Source organism: Periplaneta americana, chromosome 13, assembly GCF_040183065.1.
Source record: "Periplaneta americana isolate PAMFEO1 chromosome 13, P.americana_PAMFEO1_priV1, whole genome shotgun sequence".
NCBI classification, from domain to species: Eukaryota; Metazoa; Arthropoda; class Insecta; order Blattodea; family Blattidae; genus Periplaneta; species Periplaneta americana.
In genome coordinates this window covers 154,436,320-154,459,617 of record NC_091129.1, presented here as the reverse complement: position 1 = coordinate 154,459,617, position 23,298 = coordinate 154,436,320, and the positions used below count along the sequence as shown (strand labels likewise).

The 23,298-nt window shown below is 35.7% G+C and overlaps 1 protein-coding gene across 3 annotated transcripts; it reads left to right on the top strand.

Moving 5' to 3' along the window:
- The first annotated feature begins 759 nt into the window (after nucleotides 1-759).
- gfzf (GST-containing FLYWCH zinc-finger protein) lies at nucleotides 760-22,818 on the top strand. Of its 3 annotated transcripts, XM_069844489.1 has the most exons (6): nucleotides 760-872; nucleotides 2,808-2,955; nucleotides 13,659-13,717; nucleotides 17,511-17,652; nucleotides 19,870-19,987; nucleotides 22,364-22,818. In XM_069844489.1, the coding sequence occupies exons 2-6, from the start codon at nucleotides 2,812-2,814 to the stop codon at nucleotides 22,594-22,596; spliced, it is 696 nt and encodes a 231-aa protein (XP_069700590.1). In that variant the 5' UTR covers nucleotides 760-872; nucleotides 2,808-2,811; the 3' UTR covers nucleotides 22,597-22,818. The 3 variants fall into 3 exon arrangements, with proteins under 3 accessions (XP_069700590.1, XP_069700591.1, XP_069700592.1); XM_069844490.1 differs by lacking the exons at nucleotides 760-872; nucleotides 2,808-2,955 and adding an exon at nucleotides 11,879-11,956; XM_069844491.1 differs by lacking the exons at nucleotides 760-872; nucleotides 2,808-2,955 and adding an exon at nucleotides 11,973-12,146.
- The last annotated feature ends 480 nt before the right edge of the window (nucleotides 22,819-23,298 follow it).

Below are 23,298 nucleotides of genomic sequence, written 5' to 3'. Positions count from 1 at the left end.
AAATTTCACCACAGAATGTTGGACAGTTTTTGAGTTATGTGGGAAATGCTTCATCACTGCACAATGAACTGAATTTAAAAAAAAATAATGTAAATATTTTTTTTAAATCGTAAAAATATTTTTTTCATGCATAGCACAAGGATAGTGTTTTACACATGCTAATTTTCATTACTGTACCAGCTGTAGTAATGGAGGGAAAAAAAATGTTGAATATTTCCAAAATTTTACTGTTGTAAGCTGTACTTAACCCCTTAAGCATGATGTCATTAAGATGTGCTGAGTGGCTTGCTTTTGTACCCAGTACACCGCTTTTATGAAATTACCCATTTCATTGTTTTAAACAATACGATAACATGCTTCCAGAGCATTATTTTAACTAGGTACTGTACTTCTTTTATCATTACAAAATCGAATTTTAACAACACTAATTAAATAATAACTTGTAAACGAACAGTGCACGAATGGTTTGTTTAAAAAATGTTGGGATACAAAAAAAGCGTAAAATGCTATAGCATTGGCAGCTTGTGAAGAAATAAAGTTCTCATGTACCTACTTAGTTTCTTAGTTTACAGCAGAATAGGATTCCTATGATGAATCAAACTGAAGTAGAAATGGAGGTAAATGATTTATGAAGGTAAACATAGGAGATCAATACGTCTGTTACAGAGGCCAGATATTATGGGCGTGTTTATTCAGAATGGACATCTTTAGCATTGTTCATATCTTGTATCTTGTCGAGTTGACTTACTTTCTCTGATGAGAAAGTCTCCATGCCAACGCCCTACTTTAAAGCTAGAACTGGAACAGATACACGAAACAAGTGAAAGTTGCGTATCATTTGCTTGGATTCCTTGGCGCAGTGAACATCTACGGTAAGTTTGTGGTTGTTACTCCGCCATTGTGTTAAGTTAATACTATAGTTATAGTTTCGGCAATTCTTTAGGCCTACTTTAGCTTTACCACAGTCTACTATATACAGTCACGAAGCTTGAGTTTTGAGGGTGCTAGAAACAATAGACTGTGACGGTACTATTTTGCATTGCCTGTAATGAGGCGATATTAGCGAACCTAGTGGTGAGCAACTATCTAATGTTTGCATATTTACTACGTATTGAGCTTCGCGACTGTATATACTAGACTGTGGCTTTACTACGTTAAGGTAAACTGCCGTCCAAAGATATTTGACCCTGCTAATCGATAGTGATCGATATTTTGTTGGTGTATGTATGGCTTCTTTAGTTATTACTTCTATGAATAGATGGCGAAGATAATAGTGTTGCCAATAGTAGGCTACACAAATATACCTGCATTATAGAATTCAATTTTTCATATCACGCTACTAATTGTAAAACAACACTGGGTATAGCTGGAAACCGCTGATATTGTCAATTATGAGTATAATTTATGTTTAATCTACATAATAATTTTCCACGACACTTTTTAACCACCCCAATAATGGTGCCAGCTATTGAGAACTAGCGGAACTCTTTCAACGTTTGTCAATTTTTTATGTCAATTTTTTATATCAATTTTTTATCCCGTTCCAAACATGGCCCAATAATTATGTTATTTCATCATTGTTTTTATACATGGGTTTTTTTATGATAATACGTAATTTAAATTTATTCAGAAAAATATGTAGTAGATATAATATTTATATACCATTATCAAGACATTTCAGAAAGACATCTGGTTATAGCATTGTAGAAAACAGTAAGGTAAACTGACGTTCAAAGATATTTGACCCTATTAATCGATAGTGATCGATATTTTGTTGGTGTATGTGTGGCTTCTTTAGTTATTACTTCTATGAATAGATGACGAAAATAATAGTCAGTGTTGCCAATAGTAGTCTACACAAATATACCCGCATTATAGAATTCAATTTTTCATATCACTCTACTGATTGTAAAACAACACTGGGTATAGCTGGAAACCGCTGATATTGTCAATTATGAGAATAATTTATGTTTAATCTACATAATCATTTTCCACGACACTCTTTTAACCACCCCAATAATGATGCCACCTATTGAGAACTAGCGGAACTCTTTCAACGTTTGTCAATTTTTTATATCATTGGTTCTGTCTTATCCCGTTCTAAATATGGCCCAATAATTATGTTACTTCATCATTGTTTTTATACATAGTTTTATGGTAATGTTAATTCCCTATGGATTTCAATTTATTCAGAAAAATATGTAGTAGATATATTTATATACCATTATCAAGACAATTCAGAAAGCCATCTGCTTAGAAAACAGTTCTCATCCCAGTAAAATACTATCATATCTCGAGAATCACATAGTATTACTTTCGTAGTTTTTTTCTAACGCTGTTTTACTCATTCATTCATTCATTTATTCATTCATTCATTCATTCATTCATTCATTTATTCATTTATTCATTCATTTATTCATTCATTCATTTATTCATTCATTCATTTATTCATTCATTCATTCATTCATTTAGTGTTCTGCCTAAGGGCAAGTCTTTCGCTGCAAACCCAGCTTCCTCTAATCTTTGTAGGTATGAAATTCTAATAATAAAATAGTAAATTATGAAAGGTTTCGGTGCATGTTTATTACAATATTTTACATCAATATTTTACTAGAAAATATCATATCTTTATAAATCACAATTTTCGAGTTACGACACAATTTTACTGGGAGTGGGAGTGCGAATAATGGAATAGCGTAGGATGAACTATAAACCAGTCTGTTAACATATGAATTATTCCTCATGTTCATAAAGTGACTTAGATAATTATTCGTGTTATTACAATGTGAAATCTATGCGCATTTCAGAATCATGGCGCCACTTAAATTGTACTCAGTGTCAGACAGTCCCCCGACATTGGCTGTGAGACTGGCACTCAAAGCATTGGACATCAGTCATTCTCTTGTTGATATAGATTTTGCTGCAGGCGAACATCTTACAGATGATTATGCCAAGGTAAGGAACACCAACTTTGTGCCAGGGTGCAACATTCATGGCCAGGCCTACTATTTCCTTCTTGTTTCTGTTCTAACTTCTCAGTTTTTTTTCTATCATCTTTTATTCGTATTCGTCTTCTTTTCCTCCTCAGACTTTTTCTTGTTTTTACAATTCTTCTTCTTCTTCGTCTTCTTCTTCTTCGTCTTCTTCTTCTTCGTCTTCTTCTTCTTCTTCTTCTTCTTCTTCGTCTTCTTCTTCTTCGTCTTCTTCTTCTTCTTCTTCGTCTTCTTCTTCTTCTTCTTCGTCTTCTTCTTCGTCTTCTTCTTCTTCTTCGTCTTCTTCTTCTTCTTCGTCTTCTTCTTCTTCTTCTTCGTCTTCTTCTTCTTCTTCTTCTTCTTCTTCGTCTTCTTCTTCTTCTTCTTCTTCGTCTTCTTCTTCTTCTTCTTCTTCTTCGTCTTCTTCTTCTTCTTCTTCTTCTTCTTCTTCGTCTTCTTCTTCTTCTTCTTCTTCGTCTTCTTCTTCTTCTTCGTCTTCTTCTTCTTCTTCTTCTTCTTCGTCTTCTTCTTCTTCTTCTTCGTCTTCTTCGTCTTCTTCTTCTTCTTCTTCGTCTTCTTCGTCTTCTTCTTCTTCGTCTTCTTCTTCTTCTTCGTCTTCTTCTTCTTCTTCTTCGTCTTCTTCTTCTTCTTCTTCTTCGTCTTCTTCTTCTTCTTCGTCTTCTTCTTCTTCGTCTTCTTCTTCTTCTTCGTCTTCTTCTTCTTCGTCTTCTTCTTCTTCTTCTTCTTCTTCGTCTTCTTCTTCTTCTTCTTCTTCGTCTTCTTCTTCTTCTTCTTCGTCTTCTTCTTCTTCTTCTTCGTCTTCTTCTTCTTCTTCTTCTTCGTCTTCTTCTTCTTCTTCTTCTTCTTCGTCTTCTTCTTCTTCGTCTTCTTCTTCGTCTTCTTCTTCTTCTTCTTCTTCTTCTTCTTCTTCTTCGTCTTCTTCTTCTTCTTCTTCTTCTTCGTCTTCTTCGTCTTCTTCTTCTTCTTCTTCTTCTTCGTCTTCTTCGTCTTCTTCTTCTTCGTCTTCTTCTTCTTCTTCGTCTTCTTCTTCTTCTTCTTCGTCTTCTTCTTCTTCTTCGTCTTCTTCTTCTTCTTCTTCGTCTTCTTCTTCTTCTTCTTCTTCTTCTTCTTCGTCTTCTTCTTCTTCTTCTTCTTCTTCTTCGTCTTCTTCGTCTTCTTCTTCTTCTTCTTCTTCTTCTTCTTCTTCTTCTTCTTCGTCTTCTTCTTCTTCTTCGTCTTCTTCTTCTTCTTCGTCTTCTTCTTCTTCTTCTTCGTCTTCTTCTTCTTCTTCGTCTTCTTCTTCTTCTTCTTCGTCTTCTTCGTCTTCTTCTTCTTCTTCGTCTTCTTCTTCTTCTTCGTCTTCTTCGTCTTCTTCTTCTTCTTCTTCTTCGTCTTCTTCTTCGTCTTCTTCTTCTTCTTCTTCTTCGTCTTCTTCTTCTTCGTCTTCTTCTTCTTCTTCTTCTTCGTCTTCTTCTTCGTCTTCTTCTTCTTCTTCTTCGTCTTCTTCTTCGTCTTCTTCTTCTTCTTCGTCTTCTTCTTCTTCTTCGTCTTCTTCTTCGTCTTCTTCTTCTTCTTCTTCTTCGTCTTCTTCTTCTTCTTCGTCTTCTTCTTCTTCTTCTTCGTCTTCTTCTTCGTCTTCTTCTTCTTCTTCTTCTTCTTCGTCTTCTTCTTCTTTTTCTTCGTCTTCTTCTTCGTCTTCTTCTTCTTCTTCGTCTTCTTCTTCTTCTTCTTCTTCTTCTTCTTCGTCTTCTTCTTCTTCGTCTTCTTCTTCTTCTTCTTCTTCTTCGTCTTCTTCTTCTTCTTCTTCTTCGTCTTCTTCTTCTTCTTCTTCGTCTTCTTCTTCTTCTTCGTCTTCTTCTTCTTCTTCTTCTTCGTCTTCTTCTTCTTCTTCTTCTTCTTCGTCTTCTTCTTCTTCGTCTTCTTCTTCGTCTTCTTCTTCTTCTTCTTCTTCTTCGTCTTCTTCTTCTTCTTCTTCTTCGTCTTCTTCGTCTTCTTCTTCTTCTTCTTCTTCGTCTTCTTCGTCTTCTTCTTCTTCGTCTTCTTCTTCTTCTTCGTCTTCTTCTTCTTCTTCTTCGTCTTCTTCTTCTTCTTCGTCTTCTTCTTCTTCTTCGTCTTCTTCTTCTTCTTCTTCTTCTTCTTCTTCTTCGTCTTCTTCTTCTTCTTCTTCTTCTTCTTCGTCTTCTTCGTCTTCTTCTTCTTCTTCTTCTTCTTCTTCTTCTTCGTCTTCTTCTTCTTCTTCGTCTTCTTCTTCTTCTTCGTCTTCTTCTTCTTCTTCTTCGTCTTCTTCTTCTTCTTCGTCTTCTTCTTCTTCTTCTTCGTCTTCTTCGTCTTCTTCTTCTTCTTCTTCGTCTTCTTCTTCTTCTTCTTCGTCTTCTTCGTCTTCTTCTTCTTCTTCTTCTTCGTCTTCTTCTTCGTCTTCTTCTTCTTCTTCTTCGTCTTCTTCTTCTTCGTCGTCTTCTTCTTCTTCTTCTTCGTCTTCTTCTTCGTCTTCTTCTTCTTCTTCTTCTTCGTCTTCTTCTTCGTCTTCTTCTTCTTCTTCGTCTTCTTCTTCTTCTTCGTCTTCTTCTTCGTCTTCTTCTTCTTCTTCTTCTTCTTCTTCGTCTTCTTCTTCTTCTTCGTCTTCTTCTTCTTCTTCTTCGTCTTCTTCTTCGTCTTCTTCTTCTTCTTCTTCGTCTTCTTCTTCTTTTTCTTCGTCTTCTTCTTCGTCTTCTTCTTCTTCTTCTTCTTCTTCTTCTTCGTCTTCTTCTTCTTCGTCTTCTTCTTCTTCTTCTTCTTCTTCTTCTTCGTCTTCTTCTTCTTCTTCTTCTTCTTCTTCTTCTTCGTCTTCTTCTTCTTCTTCTTCTTCTTCTTCGTCTTCTTCTTCTTCTTCTTCTTCTTCTTCGTCTTCTTCTTCTTCGTCTTCTTCTTCTTCTTCTTCTTCTTCGTCTTCTTCTTCTTCTTCTTCTTCTTCGTCTTCTTCGTCTTCTTCTTCTTCTTCTTCGTCTTCTTCGTCTTCTTCTTCTTCGTCTTCTTCTTCTTCTTCGTCTTCTTCTTCTTCTTCGTCTTCTTCTTCTTCTTCTTCTTCTTCTTCGTCTTCTTCTTCTTCTTCGTCTTCTTCTTCTTCTTCTTCGTCTTCTTCTTCTTCGTCTTCTTCTTCTTCGTCTTCTTCTTCTTCTTCTTCTTCGTCTTCTTCTTCTTCTTCTTCGTCTTCTTCTTCTTCTTCTTCTTCGTCTTCTTCTTCTTCTTCTTCGTCTTCTTCTTCTTCTTCTTCGTCTTCTTCTTCTTCGTCTTCTTCTTCTTCTTCGTCTTCTTCTTCTTCTTCTTCGTCTTCTTCTTCTTCTTCTTCTTCTTCTTCTTCGTCTTCTTCGTCTTCTTCTTCTTCTTCTTCTTCTTCTTCGTCTTCTTCGTCTTCTTCTTCTTCTTCGTCTTCTTCTTCTTCTTCTTCTTCGTCTTCTTCGTCTTCTTCTTCTTCTTCTTCTTCTTCTTCGTCTTCTTCTTCGTCTTCTTCTTCTTCGTCTTCTTCTTCTTCGTCTTCTTCTTCTTCTTCTTCTTCGTCTTCTTCTTCGTCTTCTTCTTTTTCTTCTTCGTCTTCTTCTTCGTCTTCTTCTTCTTCTTCGTCTTCTTCTTCTTCTTCGTCTTCTTCTTCGTCTTCTTCTTCTTCTTCTTCTTCTTCTTCTTCTTCGTCTTCTTCTTCTTCTTCGTCTTCTTCTTCTTCTTCTTCTTCGTCTTCTTCTTCGTCTTCTTCTTCTTCTTCTTCTTCGTCTTCTTCTTCTTTTTCTTCGTCTTCTTCTTCGTCTTCTTCTTCTTCTTCGTCTTCTTCTTCTTCTTCTTCTTCTTCGTCTTCTTCTTCTTCGTCTTCTTCTTCTTCTTCTTCTTCTTCGTCTTCTTCTTCTTCTTCTTCTTCTTCTTCTTCTTCGTCTTCTTCTTCTTCTTCGTCTTCTTCTTCTTCTTCTTCTTCGTCTTCTTCTTCTTCTTCGTCTTCTTCTTCTTCGTCTTCTTCTTCTTCTTCTTCTTCTTCGTCTTCTTCTTCTTCGTCTTCTTCTTCTTCGTCTTCTTCTTCTTCTTCTTCGTCTTCTTCTTCTTCTTCTTCTTCGTCTTCTTCTTCTTCTTCTTCTTCGTCTTCTTCTTCTTCTTCTTCTTCGTCTTCTTCTTCTTCTTCGTCTTCTTCTTCTTCTTCTTCTTCTTCGTCTTCTTCTTCTTCGTCTTCTTCTTCTTCTTCTTCGTCTTCTTCTTCTTCTTCTTCTTCTTCTTCTTCGTCTTCTTCTTCTTCGTCTTCTTCTTCTTCTTCTTCTTCTTCTTCTTCGTCTTCTTCTTCTTCTTCTTCTTCTTCTTCGTCTTCTTCTTCTTCTTCGTCTTCTTCTTCTTCTTCTTCGTCTTCTTCTTCTTCTTCTTCTTCGTCTTCTTCTTCTTCTTCGTCTTCTTCTTCTTCGTCTTCTTCTTCTTCTTCTTCTTCGTCTTCTTCTTCTTCGTCTTCTTCTTCTTCGTCTTCTTCTTCTTCTTCTTCGTCTTCTTCTTCTTCGTCTTCTTCTTCTTCTTCGTCTTCTTCTTCTTCTTCTTCTTCGTCTTCTTCTTCTTCTTCTTCTTCGTCTTCTTCTTCTTCTTCTTCGTCTTCTTCTTCTTCGTCTTCTTCTTCTTCTTCTTCTTCGTCTTCTTCTTCTTCGTCTTCTTCTTCTTCGTCTTCTTCTTCTTCTTCTTCGTCTTCTTCTTCTTCTTCTTCGTCTTCTTCTTCTTCTTCTTCTTCGTCTTCTTCTTCTTCTTCTTCTTCGTCTTCTTCTTCTTCGTCTTCTTCTTCTTCGTCTTCTTCTTCTTCTTCTTCGTCTTCTTCTTCTTCTTCTTCGTCTTCTTCTTCTTCTTCTTCTTCGTCTTCTTCTTCTTCTTCGTCTTCTTCTTCTTCGTCTTCTTCTTCTTCTTCTTCTTCGTCTTCTTCTTCTTCTTCTTCTTCGTCGTCTTCTTCTTCTTCTTCGTCTTCTTCTTCTTCTTCGTCTTCTTCTTCTTCTTCTTCTTCTTCTTCGTCTTCTTCTTCTTCGTCTTCTTCTTCGTCTTCTTCTTCTTCTTCTTCTTCTTCGTCTTCTTCTTCTTCTTCTTCTTCTTCGTCTTCTTCGTCTTCTTCTTCTTCTTCTTCGTCTTCTTCGTCTTCTTCTTCTTCGTCTTCTTCTTCTTCTTCTTCTTCTTCGTCTTCTTCTTCTTCTTCTTCGTCTTCTTCTTCTTCTTCGTCTTCTTCTTCTTCTTCTTCTTCGTCTTCTTCTTCTTCTTCTTCTTCGTCTTCTTCTTCTTCTTCTTCTTCTTCTTCTTCGTCTTCTTCGTCTTCTTCTTCTTCTTCTTCTTCGTCTTCTTCTTCTTCTTCTTCGTCTTCTTCTTCTTCTTCGTCTTCTTCTTCTTCTTCTTCGTCTTCTTCTTCTTCTTCGTCTTCTTCTTCTTCTTCTTCGTCTTCTTCGTCTTCTTCGTCTTCTTCTTCTTCTTCTTCTTCTTCTTCGTCTTCTTCTTCTTCTTCTTCGTCTTCTTCGTCTTCTTCTTCTTCTTCTTCTTCTTCTTCGTCTTCTTCTTCGTCTTCTTCTTCTTCTTCTTCTTCTTCGTCTTCTTCTTCTTCGTCTTCTTCTTCTTCTTCTTCGTCTTCTTCTTCGTCTTCTTCTTCTTCTTCGTCTTCTTCTTCGTCTTCTTCTTCTTCTTCGTCTTCTTCTTCTTCTTCGTCTTCTTCTTCGTCTTCTTCTTCTTCTTCTTCTTCTTCTTCTTCGTCTTCTTCTTCTTCTTCGTCTTCTTCTTCTTCTTCTTCGTCTTCTTCTTCGTCTTCTTCTTCTTTTTCTTCGTCTTCTTCTTCGTCTTCTTCTTCTTCTTCTTCGTCTTCTTCTTCTTCTTCTTCTTCGTCTTCTTCTTCTTCTTCGTCTTCTTCTTCTTCTTCTTCTTCTTCTTCGTCTTCTTCTTCTTCTTCTTCGTCTTCTTCTTCTTCTTCGTCTTCTTCTTCTTCTTCTTCGTCTTCTTCTTCTTCTTCGTCTTCTTCTTCTTCTTCTTCGTCTTCTTCTTCTTCTTCTTCTTCGTCTTCTTCTTCTTCTTCGTCTTCTTCTTCTTCTTCGTCTTCTTCTTCTTCTTCTTCGTCTTCTTCGTCTTCTTCGTCTTCTTCTTCTTCTTCTTCGTCTTCTTCTTCTTCTTCTTCTTCTTCGTCTTCTTCTTCGTCTTCTTCTTCTTCTTCTTCGTCTTCTTCTTCGTCTTCTTCTTCGTCTTCTTCTTCTTTTTCTTCGTCTTCTTCTTCGTCTTCTTCTTCTTCTTCTTCTTCTTCGTCTTCTTCTTCTTCTTCTTCTTCTTCGTCTTCTTCTTCTTCTTCTTCTTCTTCGTCTTCTTCTTCTTCTTCTTCTTCTTCTTCGTCTTCTTCTTCGTCTTCTTCTTCTTCTTCTTCGTCTTCTTCTTCTTCTTCTTCTTCTTCTTCGTCTTCTTCTTCTTCTTCTTCTTCTTCTTCACGAGGGCGACCTACAAATGGTCTTTTTTTTTTTTAATGTTTAATATTGGTCGACCAGCAAACTTGCTATACAGACCACTGTTAAATGATGGAATATCACATGCAGAATATCATGTTGAGGTTGGCTCTAAAGGCTCCTCTAATTTATTTAAATTAATTAATTAAACATTTTTGTCAATTATGTGAACAAAAATATGATGATTTCTGTGTCAAATTTATGAAGAGTCGTCAATATCACTAAGAAGGATGTCTTGAGGGAGTTTCCTTTTAAGTCGAGATGGCTGACAAGATCTTGCTCCAATGTTATATGTCACAGTTCCAGAAACACCAGGAAGTTTGTTGAAGAAAGATTTTGACATTGAATGCATGTACTGTTCTAGTGGAAGAATTCCCAATTCTTGATGCAGTTGTTGATTTCTTACAAACCAGGGGGCATTTGTTGCAGTACGCAGGAACTTGTTCTGGAGAACTTGTAGGCGATGCATGTGAGTCTTATTTGCAGTCCCCCACACTGGCGCTGCATAAGTTTTTTTTTTTTTTTTTTTTTTTTTTTTTTAATTCGTCAGCTTTTGGATACAGTATCGAAATCTTGGGTGATCTCCCGACTGTTCCTAATTACTTTTACTTATTGCTGAGAGGTAGTTCATTTATGATGCTGCGCTCCCGTCATAACCAGGATGAACAGCTTGAAAACAAGTTTGACAGATAACTATGAGAAGAGGAACAAAGGTGTACGATGTCTTGTGTAGTACTGAGGGTTATAAGTTCCTAGTTTTGATACATACACATTTTGGTGGGAATGTGCCTGTTTATAAAATGTTTCAGCGAATCTCCTAATGATAACTGGGATACTTTCCACTTTTAGATCTTGATGTATCTCTTCGTTTCTTGTGTACCACCCGCTGTTATGAATTACACGTAATACTTTATTTTGTACAACTCGAATGGGATCTAATGTTGTCTTAGGTGCGTATCCCCATACTGTAGAACCATACAAAAGCACTGATCTAATCAGCAATTTATAAATTGTTACTTTTTTAGATGTTGACAATGCACGTGTAACTGCATAAGTTAAAAGAGGTCGTACAAGCGAGGTGTAGAGTAGCATTGAACAGTCCAATCCAATTTGTGAACGTCTATTAACCAAAGGGTATAATTTTCGAATTCTAGATGAGGTTAGTGTGACGATGCGAGTTATATGGGCATTCCATGTAAGTTTCGTGTCTAATAATACTTCCAAATATTTGACAGCTTCTTGACTAGAGAGCCATGTAACTTGTTCATTTAGAAGAACCAAAGGAGGTGGATTATGAATAGGCCTTAAAGAGAAGATTTTAGCTTCAGTCTTGGTAATGTTGAGTAGTAATCTCCAGTCAGAGAACCATTTAGACAGCTCCTGTAAGGATGTCTGAAGAGTGCTGATTGCAGTATTTAGGTTACTATGAGAATAAAAGAGAACTGTATCGTCAGCATACATAGCTATGTGTGATGGTTATAAACATGGAATATCATATGTGAAGAGATTGAAGAGAAGTGGTGACAGTATAGATCCTTGTGGTACTCCGGCTAAAACTGGACGAAGCGTTGAAACAAATGGTCTTAAACAGTTACACCTATTAATTTGACCAATTTTGCACAACTGTCAATGAACGTTACCAATTATATTTCCTCTGAAGAACTAATATTATGCAGAACATTAAGTTTACGCTTCTTTGAAATATAATCATTAAACTCTGCATATCAGAAGTTTTTAAAACTATATTTAAGTAAAGAATAACATTAATCGAACCAATCGATATTCTGTTCTTTTGTCTGTCCACTTTGCAGATATCAATGGAAAATACCTTCTCAACATCAGTGTAGGATTAGAATAAAAATACTACATTAGTTTCAGAATTTCAGAATTGCAATTTTCATGCTCGTTTCTACTAAAATATCTACTCCACTTATCCTTGTAAGGCAGATTTTCAAGGAAGAACTAACTGCAGAAATTAGCTAAAATTATACACCTAATCGCAACATTCCAGATAATCTATTAAAATGTCTTTTCTACTGAAAAAAAAATGAATACACTTTTGACCACCATTTATGCATTTAAATTCAACCAAAACTAAATTTTGTAGTCTAACATTGGGCTGTTACGTCCTCTGTCACAATAGCAAGAACTATTGAATGAGTGGGATCTATGTTGCGGCTAGTTCCGTCTTTTCCCGAGTCAATCAATTTTAAAACTAATAAATGTTTGTTTGTCAAAATGTAGAACATTCAACATTTTTCAGAAATTCCTCTCGCAGCCGGCCAGAAGGTTTAAATATAGGATATTTCCAGGATTTTTCACTATACCACTGAGCTATGAAGAGATTTGCTAGAAGTACTTTAAAATGTCACTTAAGATTATTTTGTTTATAAATACACATCAATAGATGGCGCAAGTTTACACAATCTATGGTACGGAAATTTGTTTTTGACCTACAAAATTCTCATATTTAATTCGATGGAATTGTATAGACGATTCAATTTACCAATATCAGTTCTGCAGTTGGAAATCGACCTAATGGTATGCCTATGTCAGTTAAGGAGTTTTTATTGAGTGGACTTATTGATGAAATGTTACATTGCTTCCAGATTAGTTCTAATATTAAAGTGACGTTTTGTGAAATAGCAACTGGCGTAGTAAATCACAAAATTCAATTCATAAATTGAAACGATGAGAGAAGATGGCAGCACTTAATGAAACAATAAAATATGTAAGTGGAAAATATTTCATGTTAGCTATGTCTCTTCTAATTCTAATGTAATTTTGTATTTGTAGGGGAGAAAACCTCCGAATTAACACTCGTACGTTGTCGTCCCCAAACCACGACTCTCGTATAATGAAAAAAAATCGGAATTAAAACCAATTATAATAATAAGTACGTCCATTGAGTTGAAGTTATTGGAAAAACAGCATATGTAAAACGTAGACCTTTTGTACTTAACTACTAGTTCATCGTTTAGATCCCGCGCCGTGGCGTCGTAGTCTTGGCATCTTGCTTAGGACTCGAGTTTTGGAATAGGCGCTGGTTCGATTCTTCGCGGGAAAAGAAATTTGCTAACGAAATTTCGCCCAGTGTATAGGACCGGTGCCCACCTAGCATCGTGAGTTACGGTAGTTGGGCGGTTAGGGAATCTAGCTACAACGGCTGGGAGGATCATCGTGGAAATCACATGATACCTCCGTTCTGGTTGGATGATCGTCCACCTCCTTCTGCATGTGGGCTTGAGGGACTTTTAAGGGCTGTAGTGTCACGGATTATTTTATTATTATTATTATTATTATTATTATTTTACTTTTATTTTTATTTTTTATTTTTATTTTTATTTTTTTATTATTTTATTTTTGTTTTTTTTCCATTTTTAATTTTATATTTATATTTTTTTCTTTAATTTTTTTTTACTTTTATTTCTTTTTTTATTTATTTTTTATTTTTATTTTTGGTTTTATTTTTGGTTTTGATTTTGTTTTTTGTTTTGTTTTTTGTTTGTGTTTGTATTTCTATTTCTATTTTTATTATTATTATTATTATTATTATTATTATTATTATTATTATTATTATTATTTTAATCGTTTTCTGATGTCTACATTTCTAACTTGATATTTGAGTATGTGTTAGAATCATAGCTTAGAATTGACATTTCTGCTGTTTCTACCATTCTCTTAGCTGTTCTAGATATATAACAGAAATTCATTATCTTAATCATTATCATCATCATTCACGGGTTGGGTCATTAAGGGGACATGAAATTGCCTATCTTGACAATGCTAATTTACCATCAATATGATCATCATTATCAATTCATCAGCCAAACATGGATTAGGCCCAATAGACGTGTTTCATTGTTCCACTTTAAAGATGAAAAATCAAAGAATATATAGTAAAAATAAAAAAAAATTACCGTAATAAAAATTTTCACCCAAAATGCAATTCCATTCCCCCTCAACCCTGTTCCGACTTCATATCATCTCTTCCTAGGTCTGCCGACATCTTGTCCCCTCTCAGCCTATCTGAATAGATTATTTTTATCAAATTTAAACATGGTATATTTTCTAACCTTCTTTCTTATGGGAGAATTAATTAAATTAAGTTAATATTAATAAAATGCAACTGAGTCTCAAAATGTGCCAATTTTTCTGAAATATTATAGGAGTGTGCATTTTTGGTATTAACAATTTTTCAATGAATTTTAGGGAGTTTAGTAAATGCTGTCTAATGTTTCAGAAAAACCCACAAAGAGAAGTGCCATGTATAGATGATGACGGATTCCTTCTCAGCGAAAGGTAAATCTCATGATGATGATGATTCTGTTTTTTGTCATAGTGCAGTGAATAAGCGAGTGAACATAACCTTGAGCATAGTAATTTGATTTGTGACATTCTACTAGGTCGATCACGTTGGCACCATGTTATGTCTTCAAAGTTTTACTTTCACTAAAGAACTATGAAGTTGCTTATTACTTAAATTGTGGTGTCATTTTACGTGATTGACTAGTTTCGATGTAATTGTCATTAATTTGCAGTGTACTGGATACCAATGGGGGCTCATGTTGTAAGTAGTTGCAGTTAACTTGTATTCTAATTTAAATTTTACATTCTGAAAACATCCTTCCAACCATGCAAGTTATGTAATGTAGATTTAAATCTGATAGAAATAAATAAGTAAAAAATTTGGGAAGGAGTTAGATTTGTAATGAAATTATGGATAAAACATAACTATATGAGTCGGCTGTTATTAAAGCCCTTTGAACGATTAAAATTATATTTAATTCATTCATTAATTCATCCATCCATTCATTCATTCATCCATCCATTCATCCATCCATTAATTAATTCACTCCATTCGAATTCATTCCATTCCATTAATTAATTTAATTAATTCATTCATTCATTCATTCCACTCTATTCATTCATTCATTCATTCATTCATTGACTCTATTCATTCATATAATTCATTCATTCCACTCACTAACTCCATCCATTTAATTCATTCATTCCACTCCATTCATCCATCCCATTCATTTCATTCATTCATTCATTCTGCTGGGTAACTTCCGGTGCTGGACCCCGGACTCATTTCACCGGCATTATCAGCTTCATCTCAATCAGACGCTAAAAAACCTAAGATGTTAATAAAGCGTCGTAAAATAACCTAATAAAATAAAAAAAATCATTCATTCCACTCACTGACTATTCATCCATTTCATTCATTCATTCCACTTACTCCATTCAACCATCCTATCCATTTCACTCATTCATTCATTCATTCATTCCACTCACTGACTATTCATTCATTCATTCATTCATTTCACTCACTGACTCTATTTATTCATTTCATTCATTCATTCATCCATTCCACTCACTCCATCCAGCCATCCCATCCATTTCATTCATTCATTCCACTCCACTCACTTCAGTTCATTCATTCATCCATCCATCCAGCCATCCCATCCACTTCAGTCAGTCAGTCAGTCATTCATTCATTCGTTCATTCATTCATTCATTCATTCATTCATCCATCCATCCCATCCATTTCATTCATTCATTCCACTCCACTCATTTCAGTTCATTCATTCATTCATTCATCCATCCATCCATCCAGCCATCCCATCCACTTCAGTCAGTCATTCATTCGTTCATTCATTCATTCATTCATTCATTTATTCATTCATTCATCCATCCAGCCATCCCATCCATTTCATTCATTCATTCATTCATTCATTCATTCATTCATTCATTCATTCATTCATTCATTCCATTCATTCATTCATCCATCCGTCCATCTATCCATCCATCCCATCAATTGCATTCATTAATTATTTCATGGAAGGCAGAAAATGGGAAAGACTGTAGAAAACTGGGTTTTCAGTGAAAGACCTGCCCTTGGGCAGAACACTAAATGAATGAATTAATTCCACTCTACTCCACTCCACTCCACTCACTTAATTTCATTTCATTCATTCCATTGATTGATTAATTGATTGGCTGATTCATTCATAGTTTTCTACCCAAGGGTAGGCCCTTCGCTCCAGACCCAGCATTCTTCAATCTTTCCTCTTTCTGCCTTCCTCTTAAGGCTGGTTCACAATAAACCGGGAACGGAAACGAGAACGAGAACGGAAATATTGTTAAAATGAGTGTATTTAAATGTAAGCATTCACAATTAACTGTTGTGAATGCTCACATTTAAATAGACTCATTTTAACAATATTTCCGTTCTCGTTCTCGTTGTCGTTTCCATTCCAGGTTTATTGTGAACCAGCCTTTAGTCTTCGCATACGATCCATATCTTAATGCTGTCTATTATCTGATAGTTCTTCTACCCCGAACTTTCTACCTCCATTCACCATTCCTTCCAATGCATCCTTCAGTATGCAGTTTCTTGTTATCCAGAGGCCAAGCCAGTTTCTTTTCCTCTTCCTGATCAGTTTCAGCATCACTCTTTCTTCATCCACTCTTTCTAGCACAGCTTCATTTCTTATTCTGTCTGTCCATTTCACACGCTTCATTCTTCTCCATATCCACATTTAAAATTCTTCCAGTCGTTCCTCCTCACTTCGTCGTAATGTCCATATTTCTGCCCCATTACAATGCCACGCTCTATACAAAGCACTTCACTAGTCTCTTTCTTAGTTCTTTTTCCAAAGATTCGCAGAAGATACTCCTTTTAAGTTTATGCTATGCATAATATCAAGCATCTTACGTGAAAATACCTATTCCTGCTTGAAAAGGAAGTTAATACTGTGATCTTTGTTGTGAATGGACTTACCGATAACTTCCTGGTCCAAATTGGAAATGATCATCATGAAGTCTCTTTTCACTGAAAGAATTGCTAATGTGGAAAGAACCTCTCTTGTCCCATAATATTTGTAATAATAATCTCTGTGTTGGAATACTTTAATTTCCAATTTCTTTTCTGCCGAATGCAAACTGAAGGATTTTAACAGAAAACTGGACACTAAATCCATGTTCAAAATGCATTAGTTCTGTCGAGTTTAAATACACAAAAGTAACTATAATAACACTGCTCACTTTTCAGGAACACAGGGTTGCAAGTCGGTTGCCACCAGAAACTCAATACATAGCGTGATGGCTCTAGTCGTGAAAGAAATAGGTTATATTCGCGCGCACAAAAAAGTTAGAATTATGATCATCTGCTCTGTAGCAGAACAATAATTGTCATGTCTCGCTGAATATATAAAGACAATATACTTTGCATACTTACACTCGGTAATGAGTTTTGGAATAATATTCTGGGGAAATTCCACAGATAGTAACAATATATTTCTATTACAAAAAAGAGTAATTAGAATAATAGTAGGTGTCAAATCTAGGGAATCGTGTAGGACTATTTAAAAAAAACTACAAATAATGCCCATGGCTTGTCAGTATATCTTTTCATTAATAACCTTCCTCGTATGTAATCGTGAAAACTTTGTAACTAATTCAACAGTTCATAGCATAAAAACACGTCAAAAAATTACTTTCATACTCCACCGGCAAGTCTATCGTGCTATCAAAAAGGAGTGCGTTATATGGCAGTAAAAATTTTTGATAGCCTCCCTATCGATATAAAAAATGAAACTCAAAACATAGAATTATTTAGGGCCAAATTAAAGAAGTACCTAATTTCTCACGCCTTCTATTCTGTAGGTGAATTCATGACATTCAATAACACTTCATGAAATTGATAATAAAACTTTGTGTTGTACTAGTAGACTATATTGTAAATCTCGTCTGTATATATATTTCATCTAGACTGTGACCATAAATTAAGATTTTATAATAGTATTAAGTTTTTTTGACTTGTTCCATATTCTAGCTGTAAGCAATGTATGAATACCATGGAATGTTAATAAATACAATGCAATACAATACAACGAAAACCAAGTCGTATTTCTGTTTATTGTACGAAACTTTAAACGAATAGTTGCTCAGTGAAATGCTATTTGGAGAAGTAACAATATTGAATATTGATTAATTTTTTAAGAATACAATAAATGTGGTGCTAAAAGTGGTGGATTGCGCAAACATCACTGGTGCAAACAGTCATTTTGTGTAATATTTTATTTCACAGCATTGCTATACTGCAGTACTTGGCCGACAAATACAGCAAGACTGACAGCATATATCCCAAAGACCCACAAAAGAGAGCGCTGGTCAACCACAGATTAGCATTCAACCTTTCCACGTACTATCGCTACATATCTGAATATGTGGTAAGTGCAATTGTTCAGAATAATTGAGCTAAATAGGCGAGATACTTTCTGTGGTGTATGGAAAAAGATTAATAACTATATTTACTTTGTATTAATTCGTCTCATAAGTAATTAAGTTTTTTTAAAGTTGGTGTATGTAAGATTTAGTTTAGTTGGGTAAGGCAATTTACAAGACCCTATGGTTGTTATTTCGAATTGTGAGAATGTGACAGTCGTCAACTGTTAAACAAAGAATATAAAATGGAGGTTATAAAGTTTGAGGTTAGAGTTCTTCTAAAGCACTACCAGTGTGGATATCTAGCCTGAAAATGACAGCAAATTTAGCAGCTGTTCGTTCCGTTCCCGGCAGATCTCTCGACGATACCCGGTGCAGACATGGCTGCCCGGAGATTGAAACTTTAGCACACGTCTTGGGATTCTGTGAACAGGGATTGCTCTTGAGGAACTCTAGACATCATCTTGTAAGATCCAAAATTGCTGCCGCATTAAAAAATAAGGGCTGGATAGTAGAAGAAGAAATCTCCTGTCTAGCTGAAAATGGGTCAACGAGACGAGTAGATATTTTAACGTACAATGCTGACACTAAACAGGGCATCATTGTGGACCCCACGATACGTTTTGAAGTAGAATGTCATCAGTCAGCCTAGGTCCACCTTGAGAAGAAGTCGATCTATGAGCCTACAGTCAACTATTTCAAACTGAAATAAGCCTTAATTCACGTTGAGGTATTCGGCTTGCTCATAGGTTCTCGAGGGACTATACCAGCTTTTTTTGAAGAATTTCGACGTCAGTTTGCCTTGCTAACATCTCTGAGGGATGACATTGTGATAATTGTGTTAAAAAATCCTGCCAAATCCTAATTAATCACATGCTGCCACATTAATAGCAATTGTAATTTTTCACGCCGTTTTCTTTGTTTCTCTTCTTTAAAATTTAATATCTATGTTTACATGTGTATAATAATTTTTTTTGAGGGTATACTGAGTCCGTAAGGGCTACCCTCAATGGGGGGCAGTTTTGATATATATAGTCACGAAGCTTGAGTTTATGAGGGTACTAGGAATAATAGACTGTGCCGATACAGTTTCACATTCTGTGATGAGACGATAGTGGCAATCCTGGTGGATAGCAACTATCTATGGATGCATATGCCCTACGTATTGAGCTTCGTGACTGAATATACTAGACTGTGGCACTACTGAAAATGTAAAACAAGAGAAAATCATTTGTGGTTACTAAGCCAAAGTTTGATGTTCTCGTGTTTTACAAATTGTCAAAGCCTGCTAATTTCTAAACGTGACCACAGAATTTAGGCCTATATATATATATATATATATATATATATATATATATATATATATATATATCGGGTTGGAGTCCCGGTACCGGAGAGAATTTTTCTCCGTTCTACCGATTCTTCACCGTTGTAGAGTTCATGTTTCTATTGCTACTGTCTCCGTGGTGTATTGGTCAGCATACCGGCTTTCAGATGTGGAGGTCCCGGGTTCGATTCCCGGGCTCAACTCTCGGTGAATTTTTCTTGAAAAAGAAAAATCGCATGGGCGTTGAGAGTCTGGAAATTTGTGTGAATGTGAGTGTGCCGGGTTGATATTAATTAGCCAATCATCAAAAATATAAAAATACATCAGGACTGTCGCTGGGCAGTAACCTGAACACACGTTTCAGCGTCACATTGTTGACAAGTAACTCCATCTGTTATCACAATCATAACGCACTAATACCGTACATGCTATAATGTCTTTTGTTCATGTAGCTGATTTCAGATTTTGATTAATGTTTATGATATTGGTGACTGAGTTGATAAATCATGATATGTAAATGGTTTTTGCTATGGTTTCTTATGACAATGTTAAATCCATATATCCTGTACGAAGGAAAACGCACGGTAAGTTTACTATAATTGCAGCTTGCTATTACATAATAAGGAATATTTGGACGATGTGCATGTATTCAGCAGGGATTATGAAGAAAGGAATATTACTAAAGTCGAGATATTAAGGGTCTCCCAAAAGTGATGTGGAATTAGCTACACTTATTGCTGATATGATTATTGACGTGTGTATGTTATCATAATTTCCATGATAATCATTATCAATATCATCATCACCAGGTTTGTTTTCTTCCTGGACTAATATTGTACCATAAAACTTGATAAAAACTGAATTCGACAATATAACAAATATATTTCTTTTTCAGATGGCGCCAATATTTTTTGCATACGAACGTACGCCTCTGGGTCTTAAAAAAGTAAACATTGGCCTTAATGTTTTCAACACAATCTTGGAAAGACAAGGGACAAAGTATGCTGCTGGAGGTAATTATTATATTATACAATAATTTTATGAGGCATTATAATATGTTATCCATGAAATTAATTTAAAGTGTTCTGACGAGGACACAGGAGTAGGACTTACTTACTTACTTACAAATGATTTTTAAGAGACCCGGAGGTTCATTGCCGCCCTCACATAAGCCCGCCATCGGTCCCTATCCTGAACAAGATTAATCCACTCTCTATCATCATATCCCACCTCCCTCAAACCCATTTTAATATTATCCTCTCTTCTACGTCTCGGCCTCCTCAAAGGTCCTTTTCCCTCCGGCCTCCCAACTAACACTCTATATGCATTTCTAGATTCGCCCATACGTGCTACATGCCCTGCCCATCTCAAACGTCTGGATTTAATGTTCCTAATTATGTCAGGTGAAGAATACAATGCGTGCAGTTCTGCGTTGTGTAACTTTCTCCATTCTCCTGTAACTTCATCCCGCTTAGCCCCAAATATTTTCCTAAGAACCTTATTCTCAAACACCCTTAATCTATGTTCTTCTCTCAAAGTGAGAGTGCAAGTTTCACAACCATATAGAACAACCGGTAATATAACTGTTTTATAAATTCTAACTTTCAGATTTTTTGACAGCAGACTGGATGATAAAAGCTTCTCAACCGAATAATAACAGGCATTTCCCATGTTTATTCTGCGTTTAATTTCCTCCCGAGTGTCATTTATATTTGTTACTGTTGCTCCAAGATGTTTGAATTTTTCCACTTCTTCGAAAGATAAATCTCCAATTTTTATTTTCCATTTCGTACAATATTCTGGTCACGAGACATAATCATTTATTTCGTCTTTTCGGGGTTTACTTCCAAACCTATAGCTTTACTTGCTTCAAGTAAAATTTCCGTGTTTTCCCTAATCGTTTGTGTATTTTCTCCTAACATATTGACGTCATCTGCATAGACAAGAAGCTGATGTAACCCGTTCAATTCCAAACCCTGCCTGTTATCCTGAACTTTCCTGATGGCATATTCTAGAGCGAAGTTAAAAAGTAAAGGTGATAGTGCATCTCCCTGCTTTAGCCCGCAGTGAATTGGAAAAGCATCAGATAGAAACTGACCTATACGGACTCTGCTGTATGTTTCACTGAGACACATTTTAATTAATCGAACTAGTTTCTTGGGAATACCAAATTCAATAAGAATATCATATAATACTTCCCTCTTAACCGAGTCATAAGCCTTTTTGAAATCTATGAATAACTGATGTACTGTACCCTTATACTCCCATTTTTTCTCCATTATCTGTCGAATACAAAAAATCTGATCAATAGTCGATCTATTACGCCGAAAACCGCACTGATAATCCCCAATAATTTCATCTACGTACGGAGTTAATCTTCTCAAAAGAATATTGGACAAAATTTTGTACGACGTCAACAAAAGTGATATTCCTCGAAAGTTACCACAGTTGGTTTTGTCCCCCTTTTTAAAAATAGGTATAATTATGGACTCCTTCCATTGTTCTGGGACAATTTCCTTTTCCCAAATAGCAAGTACAAGTTTATAAATTTCGCTATATAATGCACTTCCACCCTCTTGTATTAATTCTGCTGGAATTTGATCGATACCTGGAGACTTGTACTTTTTCAGATTTTCTATCGCAATTTCGACTTCTGAAAGCGTGGGTTCGGGTATAAATGGTTCAGCAGTTTGTATTTCAATTTCGTCCCGATCATTTCTATTTGGCCTATGTACATTTAGTAGTTGCGCAAAATAGTTTTTCCATCTGTTTAGGATTGATGGAAAGTCTGCAGGCAAGTCACCATTCTCATCCTTGATCACGTTTACCCTTGGCTGATATCCGTTCTTAAATTCCTTTATACCCTTATATAAATCTCGAATGTTTTTATTCTTACTGTTTGTCTATAACTTTACTTGCTTCAAGTAAAATTTCCGTATTTTCCCTAGTAGTTTCTGGAGTAGCTCTACTCCATAAAATCTGCTAAAATATTTACCGAGATTTTAACTTCGATCTATGATTTACCAAATCAGGCGTCAACTATTCAGTCGATAGGTAATGCTGATAATTCACTGAGTTAAATTTTAATTAATCATATTCCAGTAGCAGCATCAAGTGGCTTTCAGCGACTCAGAAAACGGTATAAAAATTTGCAGCCAAACATCTAGAGAAAATAATTAATTTAGGCAAAAAAAAATAGGAAATAAATCCAAAACAAGAGTTCTTTTATGGTAAGAATCATCCGGGATGTAAGTTAGCGATAACTCCTTAGAGTCTTCAATTTCTTCCATATTTATATAATCCTTAATGTGTATATCAGAATAACTTTGCACACCAATCTCTATATATACGCATATGTACAGTGATCTTACTTCTGTTTCCATTCGCAGATCAGGTGACGATCGCCGACTTCGCTCTTGTATCGGCCACACTTTGCCTGGAAGCCATTGGATTTGGACTGGAGTCGTACCCTAGAGTATCCCAATGGTATTCGAACTTCAAGAAAGATTTTCCGGCACTTTGGGCTGAAGTAGAGCCTGGGATGAAGGAAATCCAGGAATTCGACAAAAATCCTCCAGATCTGTCAGCCTTGAGTCATCCTTTACACCCAACAAAGAAATAATAGACGGATATTTGTGAAAGCTGTCATAAAAGCCTTATAATAGGGTAATCAAAACTTGATAGAGTAAGATTCCAACTAGTTCAATGTGTTTTCAGTGTTTTGGGAACGTGATCTGAGACCGGTATCAAAGAGGACACTTTTAATCTACAATGGATGTATGTTATAATCCATAATTCACATATTTTATCCATGACATTATGTAAATAAATGTGAAAATAGTAATGATGTCAGATTATTTTCTCTAAGGCAGAAATAAAACTGCGGTGAGGGGGAACTGAATGGAGTTTCATAAGTAATGTCATTAATTTCAGGTGGTTATACTTCGAGATATTTCAAATAAAGTTTAATAAAATTTTGCTCGTTTTTGCTTCCTTTTCGAGGTAAAAAATTGTTTTATATGAAACATTTCATAGCGTAAATCTAGTCTTTCTGGTAAAGCTCCTTGTAAAGCAGATTTGAATAATTTCAAGGGAAAAATTGTTCCGGGGCCGGGTATCGATCCCGGGACCTCTGGTTGAATGTACAAGCGCTCTGCAAACTGAGCTACCCGGGAACTCCACCCGACACCGTCTCAACTTTTCCCTTTATATCCACACGACTCGCGTGGGCTGACGAAACGCCAGAGACCCACATCGAGTGCACACAAACTCTGTGTGACTTGGAATTGTGGTTTTCTGTTAACGTACACAGTAACGTATATAT

Excerpts from the sequence above, each read along its gene's own strand:
- gfzf (XM_069844489.1), top strand. The coding sequence starts at position 2,812 with ATGGCGCCACTTAAATTGTACTCAGTGTCAGACAGTCCCCCGACATTG. Across the intron at positions 2,956-13,658 it reads TTACAGATGATTATGCCAAG|AAAAACCCACAAAGAGAAGT; the intron begins GTAAGGAACACC and ends CTAATGTTTCAG. Across the intron at positions 13,718-17,510 it reads GGATTCCTTCTCAGCGAAAG|CATTGCTATACTGCAGTACT; the intron begins GTAAATCTCATG and ends TTTATTTCACAG.